This window comes from Arachis ipaensis, chromosome B6 (assembly GCF_059453495.1).
Source record: "Arachis ipaensis isolate K30076 ecotype BB chromosome B6, ASM5945349v1, whole genome shotgun sequence".
Taxonomy (NCBI): Eukaryota; Viridiplantae; Streptophyta; class Magnoliopsida; order Fabales; family Fabaceae; genus Arachis; species Arachis ipaensis.
The window spans coordinates 21,322,008-21,340,608 of NC_142441.1; the positions used below are offsets into that span (position 1 = coordinate 21,322,008).

General features: G+C 28.1%; 1 protein-coding gene across 1 annotated transcript; it reads left to right on the top strand.

The window, feature by feature from the left end:
* Positions 1-1,388: 1,388 nt before the first annotated feature.
* Positions 1,389-7,420, top strand: LOC107646631 (putative F-box protein At3g29830). Its single transcript, XM_088490518.1, has 4 exons — positions 1,389-1,403; positions 5,524-6,498; positions 6,687-6,860; positions 7,124-7,420. The coding sequence occupies exons 1-4, from the start codon at positions 1,389-1,391 to the stop codon at positions 7,418-7,420; spliced, it is 1,461 nt and encodes a 486-aa protein (XP_088346644.1).
* Positions 7,421-18,601: the final 11,181 nt, after the last annotated feature.

Sequence of the window (18,601 nt, forward strand, 5' to 3'; positions counted from 1 at the left end):
TGAGAATCAACGTGTCTTATATTATGCACGCTAGACTGCTAGAGTCCCTTGGGATGCCTAGTCATACGAATATTATAGCCCATGTCTTCAGTTTTTACAGCCTCACTCTTCTTAATTTTGTTGTTGTGAGGCTTCAGCTGCTGCGATTGTTTTGGTTAAGTTCATTCCCTTGGAGATATTCTTAGGTTTGCTGAGATCAGCCATGTAGATCGATATATCAATCAATGCAATCGATCATAATAATAGTAATAATCACTACCAGAAATGCGGTGATTAGCCACGGAAAAAATCGTGGCTAAAATCAAGAAATTCCGTAGCGATTAAGCTTTAACAACGAATACATTTCCGTGGCTAACAAGGACGACGCCTTTTCAGTTAGCCACGATTTTCATCCGGTTAGCCATAGTTTTATGATCCGTAGAGACATCTGAATAGCCACGGTTTTTACGTTATTGGCCACACTCTAAACCGTAGCTAAATGACAACAGTGTAACCAAGTATAGCTTTGCGACAATTTTTCCGTGGCTAATATTGGTAAGCTGGGCTTTTTTGCCACATTTTTTCCGTAGCCAATATTGGTAAGCTGGGCTTTTTTGCTACATTTTTTCTGTGGCTAAACATTGTTGGGTTATTTAGCCACGATTTTTTCGTGGCTAATCATAAAAGATAAATTAAAAAATATATATATATAAAATAAAGATGCTACTTAGAACAAAATTATATTATACAAAATTAAAAAGATTAGCCATATCCATATAAGTAATATTTTTAGTAATAAAAATATGAAATTTAAGTAACAATGTTGAAAAGCAAATATCCTGAACTAAATGAGTTTAAACTATTACAAAATCAAGTATCAAAATGTATCATTATTAGATCTCTAAGGTCTTCATTGGAATACTTGCAAAAACATTCAAATAAGATTGTGTTATCTCTTAATTCATGAAAAAAAGTCCCAAGACATTATTTAAAATAATATTTTAATGTAGTTAAAAAAAAGTAGGAATGCATACCAATAATGCTGAGTTTTCATTTTCACAACATAAAACATCTTATTGAACCCGTCATCAATCAATATATATATTGCTAGACTTGATATCCTGGTGAACAACTTTCAATTCAATTGCTTCATACAAGTAAATGAGCAAGCCTGTCATGAATAAAGATAAAATAGATAGTGATATTAATGATATTTTCTCATATTAAAACTTAACTATAGTATTATTTAACGAGACAAACGAATACTATTAGCGAGATATTGGATTGCAATCAAAACCATTTAGAGAAAAAGAACTTAAAGTAAAAATAAAAATGTGTTAGAAATTACTAAGGTCAATATTTTAAAGTAGAAAGTTGAGCTTACCAGGTAACTATCGAATAAAACTTTCATGCGGACCTCCCAGGTAAGTGTCCCTTGTTCCATGGCAACATGCATCCATTACTCTAAGTTACCATTATTGACATATTCATCCATTAGCAGCTTAAATATTGAAACAAACACTAAAGCAAAAATACTATTGATAATACAAAGAAATAGATAATTAGATACTATGTACTCGAAAATTGTGAGAGCACATATAATAACTTAAAGAAGTGCAACTTTATTCAACGTTGGTATCAGGACCTTTAACACTGTCTTCTACTTAGTTCAAATTTATCCATATTCATATAAGTTTCAATAATTACAAAGTTACAAAGCTAAATTAAAAGTTGAACAATTTAAAATAAAACACAAACTTGCATGGAGATCCCAGCATCGACAAGAGACAAAGTTGCAGCATTGATACACACAGATCTAGTTCCTACACAGGAATATTGGGGAAGAATTAGTGAATGGTAAAAAAAAATAGTCTTTTAAATACAAAAAAAATTAAAGATTCAAGAGAATATTAGATAAATATAAAAAAAGCTGCTTAGGGTTCTTTCCATTCTTCTTTGTAATTCAGGATTACCTGCAAAATCTTCGATTTTCGCTATTTTGGGACCTTCTTTGGTAATTTAACGTTGAATTTACTAAGGATACAGAGAAAATGAACAATAGTATGAACTGTGAAGGAGTTCTTCCAATTTTCCAGTGAGTGGGCTTTACTTTGGTGTTGAGTGAAAATTACTTTTAAGTTTTTCGCCCAAAATTTCACTTGTAAAAGTTCATTTGAATTTATTTCAGTCAAGTAATTGAGATTTTTAATTTAAATTAATAGTTAACTATAAAAAATATATAAATTATAATATATACCATATTTCAAAGACGATACATACTAATTACTGTTACGTTAATTTATGTTGGATATTTTTTTTTACTAAATTGATAAAAAGATAATAAAAAAATAAAAAAATTAAATTTAGAAAAACTAATGCATATTGTAAATTAGAGACAAAAAAAATGTACTCTTTTTTATCATGAATTTTATATATACTTTTAACATTCATTCTCAATTAATTAAAGCAATAAGTATGTATTCTTTTTATACTATTTTAACTAATGCATCTTCTAGTCACAAAAAAAACTAATGCATCTTCGGTTACTCAATGCTGAATTTACTAAGGATACGGAGAAACTGAACAATAGTCTGAACATGTGAGAGAATTCTTCTGATTTTCTAGTGAGTGGGCTTTACTTTGGTGCTAAGTGAAAGTTATTTTTTTCCGTCTAAAATTTTACTTGTGTATTGTAAATGTTCATTTGAATTTATTTCAGTCAAGTAATTAAGATTTTTAATTTAAATTAATAATTAACTATAATAAAAAATACAAAATTATAATTATATATCATATTTCAAAGACGGTACATACTAATTAGGATTATGGATTTTAACTCGGATTTAAAAAAATAAAAAAAGATTGCCGGAGAAAAAAAATATTAAAATTTTGTAACTATTTCAAAAATAAACCTACGTTAACTTATGTCGGATATTTTTTTATTAAATTAATAAAAAAATAAAAAATAGAAAAATAAAATTTAGAAAAATTAATACATACTGTGAATTAGGGACAAAAAAATGTACTCTTTTTATTATGAATTTTATATTTTTATCATCCATTCTCAATTAATTAGAGTTATAAGTATGTACTCTTTTTATATTATTCCAACTAATGCATATCTTATCAATTGAAAATGGCTGGGAAGGAGAGAGAAAAAATCATCGACAAACTAGATAAGTCTGCACCCTTAAAAATTGAAATTTATTATTAAAGTTTAAATTTGGAAAAAATAGGAACTGCCTATAAAATTTTTGAAAGGGATAGAAAGAAACACTAGAAGCGCGCGTAATTTAAAAGTAGACATCGTTTGATTTCGCCACGGTGAACATTGGGTCTGTGGTAATTGAGAGAGTCCAATTCAAATTGGCCACAGACAAACAAGAACGTGAGAAATTTTTGCACAATTTAACCACGAAAAAGCAAAACGTTGCAAGTGATTACGACGATCATGAAAATTTGCCACTACTTCTTGTTCGTGAGTATTTTCCCGTGGTAAACTATCGTGTTTCTGGTAGTGAATATTGTGATTGTGATCAATGAAAATGTTCAATTTGAAATACAATATTCTTGTTTTGGTGTGCTCTTCAAACTCCACAAAATGACTATATATAGAGAGCGGCTAGGGTTTTATACATGACTGACGTGGCATATAGTAGCAATTAAAAGGGCAACTCTCCTTTGGCAAAATGTGCTTTAATTTGTATGTGTAACCTAACTTGTCAAAGGAGATAAGCACCATAACTGGTTTGATCCCTACTAAGAATTTGTTTGGATGAGTTTCTAAAAAAAATATTTTTTTAGTTATTTTTTTTAAAAAATCTTATCAAAAAGTAAAAATAATTTTATGTTTAGGTATAATTAACAATATAAAAGTACTTTTTTTATTTATTATGTAAAAAATATATTTTTTTTAAAAAAATATATTTTAAAAAAGATGTAAATTGTAACTTCTTAAAAAAGATTTTTTTCTAGTACTTTTACTTTTATTACTAGAAATCTGCCAAATACGTTAAAAAATAAAGAAAGAACTTTTTTCAATAAAAAAATCTTTTTTTATCAAGATAATAACATCCAAACAAACACTAAATATTTATTCTATAGTTCAACAGTACTATTAGAAATATAATGATTTATGTATTTTTTTTATAATTTAAAATTTTAAATAAAATAATTTTATCATATGATATAACATCAAAATTTTTATAATTTAAAGATTTAAAATTTATTTTTGTTTAAATAATAATAATATAAGACAAATAAATAAAATGGGATTATTTTTATTATTATAATGCTAAGGAGAAAAAAAAAACAGCCAGAACTTATCTTATTTAGTATTCATTAATTATCGTAATAATTAATAAATACTAAATAAGACAAGTTATAGTTATTTTTGGTTAATTTTCTTTGGTTATCGAAACATTTCTCTTTACTAATTAGAGAAAATATCATTCCCCTTCCCTATGAGATACTAAAATGTCACTCCCTTCCCCTCTATTTATAAAATGTATATTCTCCTTCTTTATAACTTTTAAAAAACTTCATCTTTAATTCATTTTAAATTTTGTGTGAATTAATGTTAACTTTATCCATTTTTCAAGAAAAAATAAATTATATTTTATAAAAATATCCTTTAGCAAAAATTTTATTTTTTATCATTATATTTTGCTTACCAAAATACTCTTTAATAAATTATTTTTTATTGATTAAATTATATTTTTATCAAAATATTTTTTAAAAAATTTAATAATTTAATTTTTTTAAGATATCCTTCAATAATTTTTTAATTATTAAATTATAATTTTACCAAAATTTTTGTTAACAATTTTTTTATATTTTACTATTAATTTTTCGATATCAATATATATTATTTTAACATCAAATAAAAAATCTTAGTAAGATTATTTTTCAATGTAAATATATATTAATTGTTATGTATATTAACAATAGTAAGATTTTTTTATTTAATATTAAAATAATATATATTGATATCAAAAAATTAATAATAAAATATAAAAATAATTGTTAACAAAAATTTTAGTAAAATTATAATTTAATAATTAAAAAATTATCGAAAAATATCTTAGAAAAAATCATTTAATTATTAAATTTTTTAAAAAAATATTTTGGTAAAAATATAATTTAATTAATAAAAAATAATTTATTAAAGAGTATTTTGTTAACCAAAATTTAATGAAAAAAATAAAAAATTTTTAAAAGATATTTTTGTAAAAAATAATTTAGTTTTTCTTGAAAATAGATAAAAGACATTAGTTAACACAAAAGAATTTAAAATAGATTAAAATGAGATTTTTTAAAATCTATAAAAGAGGAAAATATACATTTTATAAATAAAGAGAAAAAAATATTATTTTAGTATCTCCTAGGAGAAGAGTGGTATTTTCTCTACTAATGACCAATCATTGCACTGTTTTAAAACTACTACACAAAAGTCAAAACTCTTCCCTTCAAAAGGTTATGTCTTTTAATTTGCACCACTTCATATTGAAAAACCTCCCTATAAATATTAATAATTCTTCATAGCTCCATCATTCCATAACCATTTCAAGAACTAGAAAGATGGCAGAAAAAGAAACCGACCAAATTTCTTCATTACCCGAAGAGCTTCTTCTCAACATTCTTTCCTCGCTTCCTTTCAAAGAAGCAGCGAAAACATGTATCCTCTCCAAGAAGTGGTTCAAGATGTGGCAATCTACCAACACAGTGAAGAACAACCAACTCGAATGCAAGAAGGTAGAAGCTTATGGAGCCGTTGAAGTACCGCAAAGGAAGTCTTTCAAGAACTTCATCAAGATCTGGATCACATTGTACAAAAATCACCATCTCCACGACAAATTCACCCTCAAGGTTTCTCCTCCTTCGAACTGCGGTGACATCGTTGGAGCCTCCGTCGATTTCGCCGTAGAGGACGGCGTGAAAGATTTGGAACTCGATTTCGCCGAAGCGCAGTGGGAGGACGAACATCCTGAAGAGAATATCCACGATGCCTCGGTTGAATTTCCGAGACACCTTTACGAGAACAAGAAACTGCACCAGATGCTCGAGAGTTTGAAACTGCACTCGTGCAGTTTCGCGCCTGCAAATTTCGCCAAGTTTGTGGCACTGAAAGATGTGACTCTTGCTTGGATTCCGTTGCAACTGGAATCGATTAGGACGCTGTTATCGACGTGCGAGTGGATCGAGAGTTTGAGCCTGAAGAACTGTTGGGATATTGAATCCTTTGATGTAAAGAAATTGGAACTGAAGAAGTTGGTGATTGATAGGTGCATAATTGGAACAGATTATATTGGTTTTGAGGCGCCAAATTTGAAGGTTTTCAAGTACTGTGGTTCAGTGCCGCCGGTGTCTGAAGTGAAGGTGGAAGCTGGTACCATGGAGGAGGCAGATCTTGATTTAAGCCCCATGGATGAGTTCTTTGAATGTGGCAACGAACTTCAGAATTTTCTTCAAGATTTCTTTGCGGTCAATGTTCTTACAGTTTGCAGCGTGATTCTTCAGGTACTTCGTATATGTGTGTTATTGCAAAGGTTTCTTTGGTTTTGGGAATAGTAATAGTTAGAAATGGTAGACTGTAAGACTATATTTCATTACTAAATTTCTAGCTTTATATTTAAGTATATATACTAATACTAATATAGTAACTAAAACGTTTTTTATAATTTTATTAATTTGTTAATGAATGAAAGGTGATTCCTTCGGGAGATGAACCCGTGAGGCTACCAGGGGGTTTGAGGGTGAGACACTTGAAGATGAAAATCCAAATGCATCCCCAAGAATTTTGCGGATTCCTTTGGTTTCTCAACAGTTGTCCTAGGTTGACCAAAGTTACAATAGACCTTGACCACTGCAATATCCTCTCCGTGAGTCATTTCAAGTCAAATGCTTTTCATTTTAATTATAGGATTTAGCTATTTTGAGAAGCACGTTTTATGAAATATAATAATAACATGTTTTTAATTTCTGATATTTTTAATTTATTGTAATAAAAAATTTTATTTTTCAATATTTTTAATAAAGTTTTTATAATATTTTTACAATATGTTGTTACATATTAACAAGATTCTTAACTGTAAGCATATTATTAAAACTTGAATATAATAATAATAATTTTTTGTGTTAGCAGGAATATGAAACCCCTTATGATGTGGATCTTAAGAATTTCTGGAAGAGGTTGCCAGTGCCAACTTGCTTCAGAAGAAGCCTCAGGGAAGTGGAAATGAATGGGTTTATAGCAACAAGCGACCAACTCTATGCATGCTCCTATTTCATCAGTGCGGCTTCAATTTTGACGAAGCTCAGCATCAATGTCTTGAAGAACAAGAATGATGACCCTAACACGGTGGAGATGCGTCGTATTTTAGCATCGCAATTGCTCCGTATTCCAAAGGCTTCAAGAGTTTTGGCCATAATAATTCGTTGACTGTTATTATGGTTGGGAGAAAACTCTCTGTTAATAGATAATAGAGATGCGAGTTATATATATGGTTAAGGAGTACACTGATAAATAAGTCTGTACAGTAATTTTTCCCCTAATACCTGGCCTACTGATGAATTAGTAGATGTATCCTATGAAATTTTAATATAATATTTGGTAATTTGTGTTGTGATAAATATAAATTGATGTCCATTTAATATATTGTGATTTTTTTTACAATGTTGGGCGGTTAATTTTTTTGATACAAAAATTTAGTTTTTCAATAAAGACTAAACTTTATGAAGTTTGAAAAATAAATATTTTGTCCACGTATAAATAGTAATAAAATCTGAAGTATATGACACACAACAATAATAAAATACTTTTCTCTTTTTTTACATGCTACGATAATTATATAAACATTCTTCTCTCTTTTTTATATATACATTACTACATATTAGTAATATATATATGAATCATTTCTATTATATTAAGATATTAATTACGGTGAACATTAATATTAGATTTATTTTTTTACATTTTTTATTTTATATTTATTTTCTTTTTTTTATTTATTTATTTTACAACACACTATCAGCACGAGATTCTGATCAAAATTTAGGAAGACTCAGGTAATAAATTTTTATTATGTCAAATTAAAGCTCTCTTATCTTAAATTTAATACTCTTGATATATTTGAAAACAACTACTTATCATGGATACTAGGTGCCGAAATACATCTTGATTCAATGGATCTTTAGAGATGCCATTAAGGTTTCAAAAAGATAAAGCCAAAGTTATGATCTTCTTTCGTCGTCACCTTGACGGAAGATTGAAAAATAAATATCTCCCACTAAAACATTCTACAGATCTGTGGAAAAACCTTGAAAAAAGGTATAATCATAAAAAAAATAGTGATACTCCTCAAACCCAATATGAGTGGACACACTTACGTCTACAGGATTTTATATATATCCATAAATAAATACACAATTCAGCAATGTTCCGAATTACCTCATGAATAAAATTATGTGGGAAAAAGATAAATTATAATGACATATTAGAAAAAAATTTTTCGACCTTTTATGACTCGAATGTGCTCCTGCAACAACAATATCGAGAAAAAGAATTTAAAAAATATTCTGAGCTAATTTTTTGTCTTCTTGTTGCTGAATACAACAATGAGTTGTTTTTAAAAAATCATGAAGCGCGCCCAGTTGGCGTCGCCCCATTTTCTAAAGCAAATGCAGTAAATCATTACTTCAAAAGAGATAAATGGCATGATTTTGGTAACAAGAAAAATTATGTTCACAAGAAAGGATCTCATCAGAAGTGGGATAAAGAAAAAAAATAATGGGCAAAATAAACCAACAGTGGATAAATATTTCCATTGTGGTGGAAAGGGCCACGTATCTGTCGTACCCCAAGGCACTTAGTTGATCTTTATTAAGCATCTTTGAAAAAGAATGAAAAAGGAAAGAAAACAAATTTTGTTTCAAATGATGTTGCTAAAAATTACACCACTCATTATGAAGTATTTGATTTCTTTGAGGATCTTGAAGGAAATATTGGTCATCTGATCAATGATGAAAAAGTCTAATATGTGGGTTTGTTCAGTACTCATGTAAATAAATAATGTAAGAAACTTCTTGTTAAATTTTATTTTCTACGTGTTTGGATTTTAAATATGGATAAGTATTATTTTAGTCCCTAACGTTGAGGGTCAGAATCAAAACCGTCCCCAACATAATTTTTTATTTAGAATCATCCTTAACATTTTTTTCGTATTAAAATCGTCTTTTTTAACTTTTTCTGGACAAAAATACTCTCAACTACTATCAGCACCTTTACTTCTACCACCACCATTAGTACCTTTACTTCCACCACCACCAGCACCTTTACCTCCACCACCAAGAAAAACAACATCAATGAAATCAACATAAATTCAACAAATCAAGGAATCGAAAATTCAACAAATCAACACAAATTCAACAAATTTAACAATCAAATCAACACATAATAACATTAAAATCAGAAAACAACAAATCAAAATCAGAAGCAGAAGCAGAGGCAGTCACAGAAGTAGAGAAAGCAAAGGCAGTCACAGAATTAGAAAACTTATCATGCTCCTTGATTTTATTTCTGATTAAAAGCAAGAAAGCAAAAACAGAAGCAAATTCAAGAATCGGGAAGCAAAAAGCAAGAAGTAGAAGCAAAAAGCAAGAAGCAGAAGCAAGAAAGCAAGAAGCAAAAGCAAAAAGCAAAATCAGAAAAGTAAGAAAGTAGAAGCAAGATGCAGAAGCAGAAAGCAAGAAGCAGAACCAAAAAACAAGAAGCAAGAAGCAAAAAGAGAGGGGCAAGGTGCAGATGAAACGGCGAGGCGGCAAGGCGGCGAGGCGGCCGGCGAGGTGCAGCAGTGAGGTCAACGGCGGCAGTGGCTCGCGTCTCCTCTCTCCCTCACGATTCCCAACGACGACGGCCACAACGACGGTGACGGCGGCTCCAAGCTTCACCGTCCCCCTCCCCCCCTTCCCCTTCCTCCTCCCCCTACCCCCGCGTCCTTTCCCTTTCCTTTCCTTCCCCCCCCCGCATTCTTTTGTTTTATTTTTTTAAAAATTTATAATTTTTTATTAAAGTATGGATAGTTTATGAATAAGATTAAAAATTTTATTAAAAAGAACGATTTTAATACGAAAAAAACAGTTAAGGATGATTCTAAATAAAAAGTTATGTTGGGGACGGTTTCGATTCTGACCCTCAATGTTAGGGACCAAAACAATACTTATCCCTTTTAAATATGATGTATATAAATAATGTTTAATAAAATATTAATGTTTATGTTTATGAATTTTAAAATTATTAAAATAATAATTTTACTGCACATATACTTTTACTCATTTTATTATTATTATTATTATTATTATTATTATTATTATTATTATTATTATTATTATTATTATTATTATTATTATTATTATTCTTTGAAAAAAATAGCAAGGACGTATAATGAAGATGTTTGCCTTGCGAATAGGTGCAAGTTCGCATACTATTCTAAAAAATAATATATATTTTACACATCTTATACCAAAAGAAGAATATGTTAATACTATTATTGGCTCATGCAATATGATAGAAGGCTCTAGAAGAGTTATAATTTTGTTTCCCAAATGAACAAAATTCATAATAAATAATGTACTATTGTCTACCAAGTCTCTAAAGAACTTGTTGAGTTTTAAAGGTATTTGCCAAATGGATATCATATTGAAACAATGAATGGGGAATATCATGAGTAATTATATATCACAACTCATGATTCAAATAAAAAGACTATATTAAAAATGTTACGCTCACTTTCATCTGGGTTATATTATACTAAAATGAGTGTAATTGAATTACATGCCATTATAAACCTGCAAAAGTTTACTAACCTAAATGAATTTAAAAAATTTGGCATGATCGATTGGGTCATTCAGGAACAACCATGATGCGAAAAATTATTAAAAACTCCCATGGACATTCACTAAAGAACCAGAAGATTTTTAAATTTAGTAAATTTTGTTGTGCTGCATGTTCTCAAGGAAAACTAATTTTAAGGCTATCACCAGTAAAACTTAGATTTGAGTCTCCTAAATTTCTAGAAAGGATTCAAGGCAATATATGTGGACCTATTAATCCACCATGTGGATCTTTTAGATATTTTATGGTCCTAATAGACGCATATTTGAGATGGTCACATGTGTGCTTATTGTCTTCTGCAACCTGGCGTTTACGAGATTACTTGCGCAAATTATTCGATTAAAAGCACATTTCTCAGAAAATCCAATCAAAGTAATTCTTCTTCACTCATGATCTTCAAAATCAATGAACAATTGATATCCAATAGATCCGCTCAAGTGATAATCTGGCAGATTTATTTACAAAATCACTTCCAAAATCCTCCTTTAAAAAATTGGTATATCAGATTGGGATGTGATAATTTCAAGATATAAAATAATGTTGGCAAAAGGAGGAGACTGTACTCTTTTTTCTTTGGTCAGGTTTTTCTCCATATTGATTTTTTTTTTACAAAGTTTTTAATGAGGCAGTCCTCGTCACAAAGGATATTGTACTATTTTTTCTTTACTAAAATTTTTTTTATTGAAATTTTCTTTAGTAAGATTTTAACAAGACATAATCCTAAATGGACATCCAATGAAAAATGTTGCCCATTTAATACATTGTGATTTTCTTCACAATATTGGGCGGCTAACTTTTTTTAATAGAAAAATTTAATTACTCAAAAAAGACTAAATTTTATGAATTTGAAAAATAAATATTTTGTACTTATATAAATAATAGTAAACTTTGAAACATATTACACAATAATAACAAAACACTTTTCTTCTTCTTTATATGCTACCATAATATCTAAACACTCTTTTTTCTCGTTCTTTTATATATACGTTACTACATATATTCATATATTAGTAATATATATATATATATATATATATATATATGAATCATTTCTATTATATTGAAATATTAATTGTGGTGAACATTAATACTAGATTTATTTATTTATGTTTTTTTATTTTTTATTTTTTCTTTATTTATTTATTTTACACCAATTTGATTAGTAATGCAACATTATTATTGAATAGTAGTTAGTTTCACAAAATTACTTGATCTTAATATTTTTTCGAATATGCAGATACTATTTGAAAGAGGAAGTATTTAAGAATGCAACTTAATTATATTTGGTATTAAACGAAATTTAATTTTAATCTATTATTAATATAAAGTAATTTTATTCATGAATTCAATTAATAACGTTTATCTTTTAAAAAATTATTATTTTTATTGAATGTATAAATAATTATCCAAGAATATAAATGTAAGTATATGATTGAATAAAATATTTTACACTGATAATACATTAAACTCAAAAACTCATCATTGAGCATGTATTTTGATAAGATGGGGGCGAAAACATATTTATTTGATAATAAATTGATAACTGTTGTCTAATTATATTTTCTCTTAAATAAAATAATATGACTAAAAATAAAAATATTCTCTGATACAGTTTTATTGTTTAGTCAAATGTATGTGGTTTAATATTTTTAATTTTGTTAATATATAAAATTATTCATGGGTTTTATTTTATTAGTTTAATTTTTTAATTTATTTTATGATATATTATTAGAATTTTTATGATTAAAAAATTTATAATTTAATCTTTGTTAAATTCTAAAATAATTTTAATAATAAAAAACACGTGAATAATTGGTACACATAATCAAGGTGCACATACAAATAAAACTTTATTGAGGTTGAATAAAACTTGGCCAAGTAAGAGAAATAATTTTTCTTAAATGGTTGATAAGAGTGATAAACTGATAATATAGAGTTGCAGCATGTGGGAAATTAGATAAAATAGGGAATAAATATTTAATCCGGTTCTTATTTATTTTTTAGAAGGATAAAGTAATTTCTGTCTAAAAAAAAGGTACATTCTGATTCCTATCTTTATATTTTATGAGCTATGACGGTTTTTTTGTGCCTTTCAACGTTAAAAACAAATAGAATAAGTATACATATCACTTAACGGTAATGAGTTGGTTGTTAGGTGTCCATTAAATACTAAGTTGTCAATTTAAAAATGGACAGGGGTTGATCTATCCTTGCCTCCCAAACAAAAACGCTGTTGTTTTAAGTGGGATGGGAGGTTCAAATGATACGCTGCTTCACTATATACTTTGAAAATGTATCACTGTGTTCAACTGTAAACCCTAAGACGGCATGGTTGATAGTAAAGAACGTGGGTCGACATCAAATCGGTGAAGTGGGAGAGTTGAAAACGAATCAGGTTGGAGTTTGAAAGTTATTGGGAGTGTGGAATCAATGTGGAAGAAAAAGAGGGTTGTCCTAGAGTGTAATTGTGGAATTTATGCAATTTTATTCATGTCCGGAACCGATATAAACCCAAACAGACTATTCTTTCGATGCTCATACTTCAAGGTAGGTTTATGAACAATTAAAATTTTGTTCACTTTGTTTTTCATTGATGCTCATATTTCAAGGTAGGTTTATCAAGAATTTCAATTATGTTCACTTTGTTTTTCATTAGATTTATAATAAAAAATATTATTTTGTAGACTCCAACACTTCATTACAAATACTTTTGTTGGCTTAATGATTATGTTGCATCATTCAATGAGGATGCTGCAAAGACTCTTTTGTTCGGAGGTTTGAAGCTGAATCAGAATCATAAAGAAGGTCATTCTTCTGCGGATGATAACAAAATTAGAAAGTTAGAGAAAAGATTGGTTGGCTTAAAAATTCATTTGAAGAAAGTTAGATTTAATTTTAGTCAAATTAGATGCACTCATGTTGAATGTGTTATGTTGGCATTTGTTGTTGGAATTGTAGTTGAAAACCTGTTTAATGGTGTAGTTTAGAGAGATCAAATGTTGTTTCTGGAGTATTGTGAAACATGGTGATTATGGTTAAGTTGTTTAGACTATAACATTTGTTGCTATTGATCACTTTTGATGCATGAATATAAATATAATTAACCTGCTTTTGTTTTTATATGTTCGTTTATTATTCAATTTTAAAGAATGCAGTAGTATACATAATTTTGTAATAAAATAAGGCATTATAAATTTGTTGAATAAAGTAAGAAGCCATCTGCTGAAAGTTGAAACTTAACACATGATACCATAATAATAGAATAAGGGAATCATCATTACAGCCCTTACTAATATAGTTACCCAAAAGAGTATTCAATCAACTATACCCACTTAAAACAATAGCGTTTTTGTTTGAGAGGCAGGGACAGATCGACTCTTTTCTATTTTTAAATTGACAGCTTGACACTTAATGGATACCTGACAGCCAACTCATCACTGTTAAGTGACACGTATACTTATTTCATTTGTTTTTAACGTCGGAAGGCACAGAAGAACCGCCATGTCTTACAAAATATAAAAACAGAAGTCGGAACGTATTTTTTTTTTAACAGAAATCACTTTATTTTTCTTAAAAATTGATAGGGACTGAATTGAGTGTTTACTCTAAAATGGGTGGGATGATATGATATAAAGAGTAATTGAGAGACTTATTCAAAGAAAATGAGTTAGTGATGATCACTTAATTAAATCTTCAAAATTTTCCTATAAATATAATGGTAATGCTAAGAAGAAAAAAAAAGATTAAAATTTACATTATTGAATGTTTATTAATTATTACAATAATTAATAAATATTAAATAACATGAGTTATGATTATTTTCTTTTGGTTAACAAATATTTTCGTAAATCGCTTTCTATATAATAATGGTCAAAAGCTATACAAATTAAACAGATAGACCAATAAGAACGAAACGAACAATAATAATTAACGAATTACAATTAATTAACCAAATAATGAATAATCTTTGATCAACAATAACAATCTCTGCTGCTGCAAGCTTATTCCCACTTCCACATATGCATGTACGGATGTACCTTCAACAAAAATATTGAAAGGATGAATAATATTTAGTTATCATCTTCTTAACATCATGCTTAATATATAACGATGAGATAATAATATATATACTTTAAGTAGCTGTTTTGTTTCCTAGTGATCATGTGGGTTTTGTGGTCATGTTAGGCGTATAGGCCATGTCTTCAGTTTTCGCTGCTCTGTTGTTGCTGCTGCTGCCGCCGTCGCTGCGAGCAGGGACAGAACTTAGTTAAAATAAGGAGGCCATGGTTTTCCAAACTTTTGATAAAAAAATTAGTAATACTTTTTCGAAAAATAAAAAATTAGTTCAATTGATTCAAATATTTTGCTATGATTTAAAATACCAAAGTTCAATCTTCATCTCTTGCTTTTATTGCATAGTAATTTTTAGTTTTAAATATTAAAAACATGTTGGATTTGGACTGAACTGAATGTATTCGCATTTCGCAACTCTCTATTCAATAAGCAACACTATCTCTACCTTTGAGTTCAAATATAAAAAATTAGGTTTTTTTATTTATGTAATTTAATATTATTTTATATTTTACTGTTTATTTAATTTAATTTTTTATATGATAAAAAATATTAGAATATTCAATAAGTATTGATATTATTGTATTTGTATAAATTGATAAAAAAATTCAATAAATATTATAAATTTTAATATTTGTAATTCTAACTTCTTTTTTACATATTTTAGAAGATATATATTCAAATTTTTATATAAAATAATCATGAAAAATTAAAGAATTGATGCATTTTTTAAGAAAAAAGCTAATATTCAAGAAGGAGAACATATAACATTTACAATATCAACACATGTAGATAGTTCTTCTACTTTAATGAATCACGAAAAAAGTGAGATACAACTTCCAAAAGTTCAAAGAGTTGCATTTGATGAATTTGACCTTAATTTTTTGGAACGAGACCCTGAAAAACGGATTTAAATTTGGCAATATCACCCAAATCAGAGAGATGATGTTAGACGAGTTTATCTTAAATGGGATTCATATCAAAAGCATCTTGATAATTATTTTCTATCTGGCCCCCAAAATTTTGTTTCAAGCTCCGCCACTGACTGCGAGACTGCTGGTTGCTACTGCTATTGCTGCTGCTGCGAGACTGCTGGTTGCTGCTGCGGGACTGCCGGGTGGATCGCGCAGGGATATGAGCTGGTCCACATTTTCGGGTTTAGTTTGTCGATTCATTGTGAGAAATGTAATGTAATTATTAGTAAAATGTTGTGATCAATGGACTAATTAACACTGTATTTGATCTGCCATTTCGTATTTATAGACGTTTTTGATGCATGCATGTGTACATTAGGGTACATTTACATGTATGATATATATGAGCGTGTTAACATTTGTAAACTTTGCATGAAATTTAACTTGTAAAAACATGATATTTTGATATTGTTGTATTCTTATATTAATTGTATAGTTCAGGTGCGTTGTTGGGAATTTTCCTTAGCTTTCTTGAGAAAACTAAAATAATTAAGGAAACTCATGGTAGCTAAGAGAGGCGTGTACGGTCATTACTTTTATTTTTTATTTTTTTGTTGAAAGAGATTACTGTTTCTTCATGCTGATGAGCATTGCATGAGAAATGCTACTGCATTTCGACGGAACTGCAGAGAAATGCATGGAATACTCCTCTTTTTTTTTTTTTTATAAGAAACTCAATGACAATATATAATAACTGTAAAAGAAACGGTGGTGAGTAATTTATACAAGAATTTCAGTGTCATTTGCACGAAAGTGGAAATAAGCCATGGCGTGCGGCTGCGTGTTTGAAGTTGGAAGGGCGAATTGTGAAGGTATTTACAGTAACGTGTATGTAGAATGAGTAGTTGGACATGAATTAAAAAAGATAGATGAATAGTCAACATTAGAGAAATTACCAGAAGTCAATGGAATATTTGTATAATGTGTATAATGAAGGTTTAGGAAGTATTAAATATATAATCATTAGTGTTATCTCTTCTCATCAGAGCTGAAACTTTTGGGATGAGTAGTATCATAACATGGTATTAGAACGCTAGATCCGAAAGGCCAAAAGTTCGATTTTTGGTGAACTCCAAAATCAGTTTAAGTTATTATTCCTAGTACTCGGATAGTTATTCTAGATAGTATGAGGGATGTTTATTTTATAACTCAATAACTCATTGTACACATTATACAAATAATCTATTGTCTCCCTAACGAGACTCTCAACATTATTTATTAAATTATTACTATTGTTATATTTTCTTTGATTCTTCTATAATTCTGTTACTTACTTCTGGGGCCCGGCCCGGCCATATTAATAGTTAAATTGAAGCGGTATGCAGTCGGATCATAACAATAGAAAGTGTATTACAGATTTTTTGACGGTGTATTGTAATGTAATTCTTCAACAATTTGACTGGGTATAGATTTTTAGAAGATAATTTATCCCTTTTTTTTAAAAAAAGAAATTGTTAGTGCAAATACAATATTTTATCATTTTTTTTAAATAAGACAAAAAAATACTTGACAATAATATTTATTGATAGAAAAAAAATCGAGATATTCACTCCTCTTCATTTCCCGCCTTGGCCTTGGACGGTGGCTGCCAATGCTTGGTTTAATCAAACCAGTGACTTGTATTATGTCTATTTATTCACTATTTTGTTTAAAAATAACAAAATATTATATAAATCTATATATAAACGATATTTTAGAAAAAATGGTACCATGAGGTGATAACTTTAAGAAACACAATCATTTAATATTTTTTTATCATATAATCAATTTATCTTTTTAAACTCAATGAGTATATTGTGGACAAAAAAATTGACCGTCTCATAATATTTAGACTATTAAATAGTTTTAGTAATAAAATATATTTTTAAAATATTTTAATAATTATTAAATAATTTTTATTTAATTTTAATTATAAATTAATTTTATATATATTATTTAATTATAAAATTTATTTTTTATTTTATAAATTATTATTTTATTATTCATCGTTTATGTTTATTAACAATTAAAAATAACAACGAAATAAATCTTCTATTAATCGTGATTTTTATACATATTTTGATAACGTGAATCAACGGATTTTTCTCTTGATAAAAATTAAAAAAATTGTGTTTGTTGTTAATTCAATCTATTTATTTGACACCAATTAATTGATAAGAAACGAGTAATGTTAAAAAAAACGAGATTAAAAGTATAACATAGTCGATTGAATTGCACACTAGAATATGAATTTTTTCATATTCAATCGATTGAAAATATAACACAATTAATTGAATTTCACATGATAATATAGATTTTTTTTATTCAATCGATTAAAAGTGTAACACAATCGATTGAATTGGACAATTAAAAATATAACACAATCAATTGAATTTTGCACGGAAATATAAAATTTTTTTATTCAATTAATTAGAAGGATAACACAATTAATTGAATTGAGTATTGCGCTATATATCATGCCTTCCTTTTTTTGAACAGCCTTCCTTATTTTTAACAAAAGTTTCCATTTTTACATGACTTCTTTTCTCTCTCTAAAACTAAAAAACTTCTCTCTTCATAGTATGTGTTATTATATCTTTAGAGACATGCGAATTAATATGTACAAATAAACGAAGTTTAAAAAATATTTTGTTAGCATTACTAATGTATTAATAACAGGTATGATAAAAAATTTTGTCATTATCAA